The sequence below is a fragment of the Adiantum capillus-veneris genome, chromosome 11, assembly GCF_014529385.1.
Source record: "Adiantum capillus-veneris isolate H3 chromosome 11, ASM1452938v2, whole genome shotgun sequence".
Classification (NCBI taxonomy): domain Eukaryota; kingdom Viridiplantae; phylum Streptophyta; class Polypodiopsida; order Polypodiales; family Pteridaceae; genus Adiantum; species Adiantum capillus-veneris.
In genome coordinates this window covers 70,397,456-70,407,444 of record NC_140941.1, presented here as the reverse complement: position 1 = coordinate 70,407,444, position 9,989 = coordinate 70,397,456, and the positions used below count along the sequence as shown (strand labels likewise).

The window sequence follows — 9,989 nt, the reverse complement described above, 5'->3', positions numbered from 1 at the left end:
AAGGCAAATTGGTTCAAAATTTTGGTCAGTCCCTTGTGAATTCACACCCCCCATCTCAATGTCTTACCTCGCATAAGGCGACATGCCTACAAGACGATTGCATCTAGAGAAAGGCCTTTCCATTGCAACTGGTGAAAACAGCACAAGCTTCCCTCTTCTTTGTCAACCACAAAAATTGAGAAAAAGAACCGTGCAGTACGTGGCTGACCTGAAGATTACGCACGGGCACGCGTGCACGCACGGGCGCGCGTGTGTGTATGAGAGAGAGAGAGAGAGAGAGAGCTCTATAGATTCTCTGTAAATTTTAATTTTTGTGGAGCGTAGGAATATGATCACCTATAATATTTTTGTGCTGTAGGCCATCTTGATAATACATGCATTTCTCCAAACCAAAAGATACGAAGAGAAGTGCAAAATACATCCTTGCTTTAGAACGAGGGGTCAGTATAATAGAAGGAAGACCGCTTTCTCTTCACAAACATCGGTGTGGCACAGGACCTCACTTGGATCAAGTTACTACTCTCGGATCCAAACTTCGATACAAAATTTACTTGAGAGCTCTTTGGAACCAGCCTTGACAAGGTTGTTGCTTGAAACCACAAAGTCCAGCTTATGGTTTCTAGACAAGGGAAGACTCAAAACTCCCACAAGTGCCGCTGGCTCGATTACATCGCACGATTGAATAGTGCACATGAGGATAGCTCTTGAGCCACACAAGAAAGCTATTGAGAGACATACTTGTCTGACTGCTCTTGAAGAAGTCTTGCTGATGCTCTCGCATCTAAGAAAACCTCGGTAATATTTTCCAGATCACCCTGCAATCAATGCACGTTAAGACTCCATACAGAATTAACCGTGTATGGTTACGACTGCACAAAGCAGTATCTACAATCAGCACTCAGCATAAGAAAACAAGTAATACCTTCACAATTTCATCTCGTCCATTTGTGCGGGCCACAATGCTTGCAGGAGTAAGGAGCTGGACTGCATGTCTGTCAATAGTCACACATTATGAAGGATGAGTTTGTCATTCAACCATGAATTAACACCTGCCCCATCTTGACAATGTCAATGTAAGTTGATAAGTGAAAATTTAAATTTTGCATAGTAATTCTCAAGCTTTTTGGCAATCACAGATGCACAAAACTTTGTTCTAAGAGGCGGCAGAACTAGCAACCGAAAGACAACTGAGAACCCACAACTTCTTAAATGTGCAGCGATAGACCATTTCAGAAGCATACCTCAGAGATGTACGTTCCCCAATCTCTCCAAGATAAGCAAGACTATCTTGATCTACTGTTAAGCCTTCTACCTGTGCACGGATTGCTAGAATCTGCAAAAGAGAAGAGATCAGAACTAACAATCCAAAAAAAATGCTTAAAGCCATTGATACTTGGAAGTCCTTACTTGAACAATCTCTGTAAACGTGTAAGGAAGTGTACGAATGATCACAACACGATCCAGTAGATCTACAGGAATGCCATGAGGACTAGAAATGTCTGTTCCCCTGCGTATAACCATCTCTCTCTCTCTCTCTCTCTCTCTCTCTCTCTCTCTCTCTCTCTCTCTCTCTATATATATATATATATATATATATATATATATATATAATACGAAGCAGGCCCAAAGCCAACGCCTCACAAACCATATACAAGTAGCCACATTGGCAAAACTGAAAAACTGCAAAGGCCAGGGGAAAAGACCTCTCCTAAAGAGAGTAAAAAGTGCCCTGCCATGTAAGGAAGAGAGAGGACAACAGCTGCATCTGAAAGATAGCCAGACCGTGTGAATCAATGAAGACCACCTTGCTCCAAAATCTCAAGATAACCAGAAAGCCACCAGTAGTATCAACAAGAAAGAAACTTGCTCTATTGCAGTTCTTTCTCATTGTATTGCACCAGTAGTATCAGCGAGAAAGGAACCTGTTGTCAATGACAGCTGCTCAATGTTCGCAAGGCCACTAGCTAGTATCATCTGCAACCATGGAGCTGAGGAGGCACTGAAGAGGGGTAACAGTCGATGGCAAAGAGGATAGATAAGAAGCAACTGGCATCACCAAGAAATATACTAAGGGAAATCAATAGGAAGAACCATCAAGAGCTCTAAACTAGAGCTATCAAGCAGGTCTCAGCCACTATAGAAAGTAGTCCCTTGCTGAAGGCGGCTCTTGTAATCCAAAGCTAGGGAGGCTAACTCCAAGAAGACTAAGGAGGAAACTTGGGGGCCTCAAAAGATTTCCATCAACAGAATCCTTGTAGAGAGAGAAGAGATCCTGTAATATTTTAAGCTATGGCTACAGATAAATGAAAATGATTTCTGTGCACACAGAATGACTTCATGAATAAATTAATTTATTGGTACCAATTATGAAAGGGTAATTTTCCGGTGCCATGCATGCGCCATCTGGAAATTTATCCGCGTCCGGATAGTGTGATAGGTAGAAATAGTAGTCGGACACAGTGCAGAATAGTTCAGAACAAGCACGGCATATAAGCAGGTAGCGCTATCATCTGTGAGGGCTCTGCAGCAGTTTGCACTCACACACAGAGCCGCCTCTTTCCGCACTTAGTTCAGCCCATTCTCTCTCTCTCTCTCTCTCTCTCTCTCTCTCTCTCTCTCTCTCTCTCTCTCTCTCTCTCTCTAAGCGCCAGATGGCCAGAGGAATCATGCGCACGGCATATAAGCAGGTAGCGCTATCATCTGTGAGGGCTCTGCAGCAATTTGCACTCACACACAGAGCCGCCTCTTTCCGCTCTTAGTTCAGCCCATTCTCTCTCTCACGATTTCCTTACTCTGTAGTCTGAGAAGGCCGTGCAGAGGCTGTGAAGTCTATGGCAGAGGCAAAGTGCAGCCATAAGAGCTTGTGTGCGTCCCTGCAAAGAAAAGTTGCACTCAGACAAGCGGAGTACCGGCTGCCCATGAAAATTTCAGCACAAGGGCAACCCATGTAGGCATCCCCTACACGAGCAAATACAAGTAAAAGCCTCTCCCGCGCAGCAATTCTTAGTACGAAGCAGACTTATAGGTATGATGAATTTCAAGCCAATAGCCTTATGAAACCATGTATCTTTATATATCAAAAAAATATTTGGGACATGAACAATGAATTCTATTTTGGGTTCACATGCTTGTAATAGTTTTGAAAGGGGGGGAGGGGGACCAGCCCAACTTCTGGTCCCTAACGTGGTGTCGAGTTTTCTGCATTTTCTCTCAGTTTTGTGTCGTGCAGAGTCCTATGAAAAGAAGTAAATAAGATTTAAAGTTGTAAGAACACTGTCACAAGACAGGCACCACCTACCAATAGAAAATTACAAATTGAACGGACTTTTAGCACTTCAATAACAACTGAACTGAAAGAGAGAGACGACACGCGACACAGAGTGGCAGAATTCTACCCCAAAGAGTATCGGCCCCAAGCGCCCCTTTCGGAATTTCTTTATATTGCATAACACAGTACAAACCGGTACTCCAAACTCTGCACCTTTGCAAGGAAGCGTGCCAGAGAATGAGCCCTAGCCTCATATTTAAAGGCCCTAGGCCCCAAAAGCAGTTTTACATGAAATGCCTTCAAACTCAAAAGCTTCTAGTCCAAAAGCAATGCCAAAAAGCTGCCAGCGTAAATCGCAGAATTTCGTACAGCAGTCAGTGCAAAATGCGGAAATCCGTACAGTCTGCCACGTCATCATGTCAGCGCAATTTCCGTACAGCTGCCACATCATCCGGTGCTCCGCCGGCCCTTTTCTGTGTGTGTGTGGGTCTTGCTTTATTTTAATTCTTTATGTCACTTGGTGCCCCATTGGACGGGGTCCACATAAGTTGGTAGGGCTTCTTCTTCTATTACTTGTTCTTCTTAGGGTTTAGGCCCCTCGGCCGGCATCTGCAAGTTGGCTCCCTTCTTCAGGGCTTTGACACGTCAGTAGTTTGTGACATCTCCCCTTCTTGAAAGAGAGTAATCGTCCGCGATTACAACATATCTGTAAAACAACTCAAGTTAGCTCAAAATTTTCCGAGGGACAATTAGTTTGCTCTTTTTGTTAAGAAGTTAGCTTCTCCTTTTGGCTCTTTTGATAAAGGAGTTAGCTTCTACTTTCGTCTAGATTGGAACTCTTGCTATTCAGGCGTAGTAAAATTAGTCATCACACCCATATCGTACTAATCTTCCACGGGTGTCTTGATGCACTAAAATTACATACCCAGGCAATCTCATCCAATCAAGAATATTCAATGGTTGGCACATCACAATGCAACACAAATGCTCACATATGCATGTTACAAGACATAGAAACATAAAGCCGCCGATGAACACTCCTCCCGCATAACCTAACAATGTCCGGACTGGGAGATATTCAACGACCCCTCATCACTCCTCCCGCATAACCTAAAAAGGTCCGGGCCGGGAGATATAGAGGCCTTCTACAACCAAACGCCCCCCAAACCGCAGCCTGCATCGTTTGGAGGTGCTGAGAGTAACCACTGCTCAAACTTCTTAATACTCCTCCCGCATAACCATCCAGGTCCGGGCCGGGAGTCACGACAAACAATACTCCCCCCGTAAAATAACCACAAGGGTCCAGGCCATGAGTAAAAACAACACTATTCAATCATCATTTCTCACTACTACACCCGGGAGTAAAATCACCAATCATTGAAAAAAGTATTAAAACCAGAGTCAAACATTTCAAATCGGCACCAAAACAAGTTCAAAACAAATACCATCCATTTCAAACAAACTTAAAACAATACTTTCTAGCTATAAAGAAAAACAAGTAGAGAGAGTTTATTCGAGGTTTTGTTCGGACAACCGAACTTTGAGGACGACAAGCTTGTCCTTCTGCATCACGGTGATGGTTCGGTTCCGAACCTGGAGAGTCGTATCATTCTTGTCGTGCCAAGGCATGCCCAAGATGTCACAAACTGGTGACATGGCTGCGGCTGCCCGGTATACTCATAGACACACACCCTCCCCGATGGGTACTCCCGAAAATGTTGGTAGTGACGTGGCGGGCCTGTACGGACCTGTCCGAAAATTGCGGCGCCATTCACGGAATGTTGACGTGGCAACAGAGTACGGTAACAAGCACAAAAGCGTGGGCTGTTTTGGCTGCGCAATTTGCCTGCTTTTTTCCTACGCAAATTTTGGCCCGGCTTTTTGGCTACGCAATTGGCGAGAGAGAGAGAGAGAGAGAGAGAGAGAGAGAGAGAGAGAGAGAGAGAGAGAGAGAGAGAGAGAGAGCTAAAAGCTCTGCTTTATTTAAGAAAGAGGGCTTGTGAGAGAGAGAAATAGCCTTGCTTTATTTTCTGAAGAGCTTTTGATTTTCAGCTTTTGGGGCTCTGCTTTTAGCATCCATTGTAATCTTTAAATATGTGGGCAAGGCCTCACAACTCGGAGCGTCTAGACGCACAGTCTGAGAGTGAGCATCTGCCTACACTCTTGTACTTTGAACACAGATTAATACAAAAAGAAATACCGAAAGGGGCGCCAGCCTTTGGGGCCAATATCTCTAGGCACGGAACTCCGTCGGGCCAGTGTCAAATCAATTGTGAACTGTGAACTGTTTTGAAGTGATTAATTGTGGTGTCGCGGTAGATTCTCGACTTGGAGTGCCTAAGTCAGTTACATTGGTATTAGAGCGCGGCCGATTTCTCTCCTACGGGAAATCCGATCCCTTTTTACACGGCACCTATGGCTTCAGGCAAAGATCAGTCGACTTCCTCTGCATCCGGAGATGCGGTGTCGAGGATAAATTGTTCACAAGTTGAGCCGGGTCAGCACCGGGCTGCTTGCTGTGGGAAACGGTGAGAGAAAGATGCACACCTCAAGAGAATATAGCACAAAAGAACACCTTGAATTGAATTACTTAAATGAACTAAAATCTGAATACAAAAAAGTAACTTGATTGCAATAGGCAACAAGTGCTCTTCAACTCGCCGAGGCTATGAGCGGAAGTGCAAATGCCAAATCTGTATGGCCTCAATGCCCTTAAGGCCCTTGCTCTTCCCGACCACCTTCATGTGCACTCACTTTGCCCTCGAACGATCTCTTCAGGAAAATAAACTTCAAATGTCTGAATATAATTCTCTGCTGTTCCGAGAGTTATCTTAAGAACCACCTTCTATTTACTTTTGTAAGTAAAGAAAGAACCCTTGAAGTCTTTTTTATTAAAAAAAACCCCGTGTTAGCCTTCATTCTTTTCAATTGTGCTTTAATGGCCGCTTGTTGGTGGCTTCCTTCAGCTTGTCTGAGCACCTACTCCTGACACTAACTCGATGTGACCTTGATGAGCATGGCAAGCCTCCCCTTTGTAAGAGTGTGTACCACCTTTATCCAGCAAGCGGCCTTTCAAAGCCTGCTCACGACCCAGCCACCAGCTTCTCGGATATGAGAGCCCTTGCTCCTGGCTATTCAACTCCTATAGTTGCCGACTCCAACACCTGGCTCTCAATCGATCCTGCAGTTGCCGACTTCACCACTAGACACTCTCAACTCTTGCTGCTCCTTGCGCTAGCCCAAAAGCTCCTCCCTTGGCTCTTCAGTGGCACCTGTTGTCGCCAAACTCCGCCTTGATCCTCGACTGGTCGCCCTCGCCCACCAAAAGCGACCCCTCTTCTGACTCGTCAACCTGCTTTTTTTTTCTCTCTATCGCTTCCTGTCGACGGCGCCATGCTTTTCCTTTTTAAGCCTATCAACTCCTTGATATTATTATCCAGCCTTGTTTTATTAATAGCTCCATAATGTAAGTGGTCATTCACACTCACAACTCATGGCCTTGCCTTCGAACTTCTCGGCATACACCGAAACCAAGGCAATGCTAAGCACATTCTTATTGACCAAGGCACTATTATCTGTAGCATCCTCACTGTCTCCATGTTATTAGCCATCGCCTGTCAACTAAAGCATGCTAATCGTAGTTTATCACATCAAAATATTTCGAACGGATGATCCTCCAAACAAGCAGCTTCGCAATCACTTGAAGCACTCGACATCGATGATCTTTGATATAAATTTCTTCTACTACCATGTCGAGCATGTCTTTGCAATCACGATGATTCCGCCTAAGGAATGATAATATCCAAAAGTCATGTCCTGACAGAGCTTCACATTGTGGAGGCAGAGCGTCGCAACATCCACCCCCTCTGAACCTGCACATCCTGCGGCATGTGCCAACCGTCTTCAAGTCACTAATCATCATAAGCAAAAGTATTGCCAGAAGCTTCTTCTAGCGAATACATCTTATCATCTTCTTGGCATTCTCCAGAATCTATATCACCTAGAACCACCTGTCCTTCTCGCTTCTTGAATAATTTGATCCTCTTTCCTGCAATGGGTACTTTAAGCTTGGTGCCATCAAGTTCTCTAAGCTTGTTACTTCCATTATCATAAACGTGCAGCACAACATAAGGTCCAAACCATCTCTTAATCACTTTACGCATGGCCGAATATTGATTTTCCAAACTGCTATCATAAACAAGTACCCAATCTCCATCTTTGATAATATATGGTCTCAATCTATGCTTCTTGTCAAATGCCGCTTTGTTCTTCAATCGTGCCTCCTTGAGCTTATATATTGCCTGGTCAATGTCTTCTTGGCGTCTTTCAAGCTGCTGAATGCGCATAGCAAGCAAGTCTTTAGTTGACATTTCTGATTCCCATGGCAGTATGGTCCAAGAAACAATCGTCTCTTCTATAGGCATGATTGGCTTTTGCCCATACATAAATTAAAATGGCATAAATCCTGTAACTGAGCTATGAGTAGTTATGTCAGCCCATAAAGCAAAAGGTAAAAGTTTAGGCCAATCACCAATTCGTCCTCTACAAGCCTTGGCCAAAGCTTTAACAATAGGCGAATGTCCTCTTTCACTTTTTCCATTACCTTCCGGATTATATGTTGTAGTAAGAGCCAACTTAATTCCCAACCGATCGAAGAACTCATAAGCTTCATCTGCATCTAATTCTCCTCTATCTGCAGTAATCTTTCCAACGCAACCATATCGGCAAATCACATCCTCAAGCAAAAACTTGCATACTGAACTTGTAGCTTTGGTACGCAAAGCTCTTCCTTCCACCTGGTTAGTGAGATCCTCTCTGGCAAGAACAATATACCTCATTTGCCAAATACCGACTGGCATAGTAATCAAATCTACAACCCACTTATAATGCATAGCCAATGGATAAGTAGGATGTAACTCATCTCGATGTCGCACATTTGAATACTGTTGACAAACCATGCAAGTCTCCACAAATCGAGCAATATCTCTGTACATACCTTTCCATCAGTAGCGGTCTTTAATCTTGGCAAATGTTGCCCACACTCCTCTATGTCCTGCCCATAAATTCTCATGAAACTCTTTAATTACCTGTTGTTGTTTTACTTTGTCACATACTACTCGTTGTGGTGATCCTCCTGGACGTTTTGGTTGCTTCCACAAGTGCCCATCTTTAAGGAAATAACCATAAGCTTTCTTCATGATCCTCCTGTATTCTTGATCACTCCATTCCTCTTGCTTGGTGAGAGTGCTGAGATAATGGCCTATCAAAAGCTACTCTCCATCGTACATCTCATCTAAAAAAGCTTCAAAAACATGAGCAAGAACACTACAACTTGCATGCAAATGAGAAGAAGTATAAAACTTTAAGCCCACATCATCACTCTCTGTAAGCATCTCCTCCTCATCTTCATACCTGGCTCTTGATAACATATCTGCTGCCGGATTGTCCCTTCTTGGAATATGACAGAATTCAGGATTAAGAGACTTAATGAAAGCTATCCATCGTAACATAGCAATATCCGGAGTGAAGCAATTCGTAATCATTCCTATCAATGGTAAGCAATCAGTCTCCACTACAACTGAAGCTCCAATAAAATACTCATTGTCAGATTTTAGAGCAGTAGCAACGCCCCAAAGCTCTCTCTTAACTTGTGGGTAACTTCATTGACGAGTGTTAAGCACCTTTGCACCAAACCGAATAGCATATCTATGACCATCCTCATTATCTTGACCAATAGCCCAACCAATGCCTGTAGGACTAGTGTCAACCGTCAAAATCACTGGCCTTCCACATTTATAATCAACCTTCCTTAAGGTAGGAGCATCCAAAAGCATCTTCTTCAATTTCTTGATGGCCTTTGTATGGGCATCTTCCCACACAAATCTTTTCCCTTTTCTTAATAATTAGTAAAGTACTTCTGCAACATGAGCAAAGTAGGTAACCAAATACGATAAAACACGCAAGCACCCAAAAAACGACGCACTTCAGTAACTGATGTGCATGAATTCTTCATCCTTTGTATTGCTTCCACCTTAGCTGGACTTGGGCGTCGTCCATGTGGCCCACACATATGTCCAACAATCAATATTTCTTTGGTACCAAAAATTGATTTTTGACTTGAAAGTGTTAGATTTACCTCTTCAAGTTTAGATAGAATAGCTTCACATTCTGCAATATGTTGAGCAACAAAGCTTCGGCACCCCCTCTGATCTTTTACCTCGTCTTTCAAACCTTCTTCACAACCCTTGATTGGCAAATCATTAATAAAAGGCATAGAAATGTGAGGAATGAATTCTCTTAATACCTTGTTCATGCCATTCATCATGTGAGCAACAGAATTTGTGACACCTTGCGGTAAAGTACACATCTTACCAACCCAAGTGGAGTACGCATACTAGTGAGATCTCTACTCTCCAAAGCAAGCTGAAACTAATCATAGCCTGAGTAAAGATCACCCATGGAATATATAGCCCTACCTGCAAAAGCTTCGGCAAACTCGTCCACAATTGGTCATGTGCCAACATTACGAATTGTTACCTTATTTACTGGCTGCATGTCCTGAATAAATCGCAGGGCTCCATTCTTCTTTCGGGCGGTGAACCATCGATTAGAATAAGGTGCACAAGATGGCTCCAAAATACCCATACGTATCTTTTCATTTAACAAGTCAATAAGCTGTGGTAGATGGGCTTTAGGAACAGGAATAGGGCGCAAATTCCAT

General features: G+C 43.5%; 1 protein-coding gene across 1 annotated transcript in view; it reads right to left on the bottom strand.

Annotated features, from left to right (window-relative positions):
• Positions 1-575: 575 nt before the first annotated feature.
• RIN1 (P-loop containing nucleoside triphosphate hydrolases superfamily protein) overlaps positions 576-9,989 on the bottom strand; it is a 35,315-nt gene continuing 25,901 nt past the window's right edge. The window contains exons 9-12 of the mRNA XM_086523224.1: positions 1,408-1,507; positions 1,242-1,333; positions 923-992; positions 576-815 (exon numbers count right to left, since the gene is read on the bottom strand). Coding sequence (XP_086379350.1) covers positions 723-815; positions 923-992; positions 1,242-1,333; positions 1,408-1,507 — 355 coding nt within the window. The 3' untranslated portion in view covers positions 576-722. The remainder of the gene's footprint in view (positions 816-922; positions 993-1,241; positions 1,334-1,407; positions 1,508-9,989) is intronic.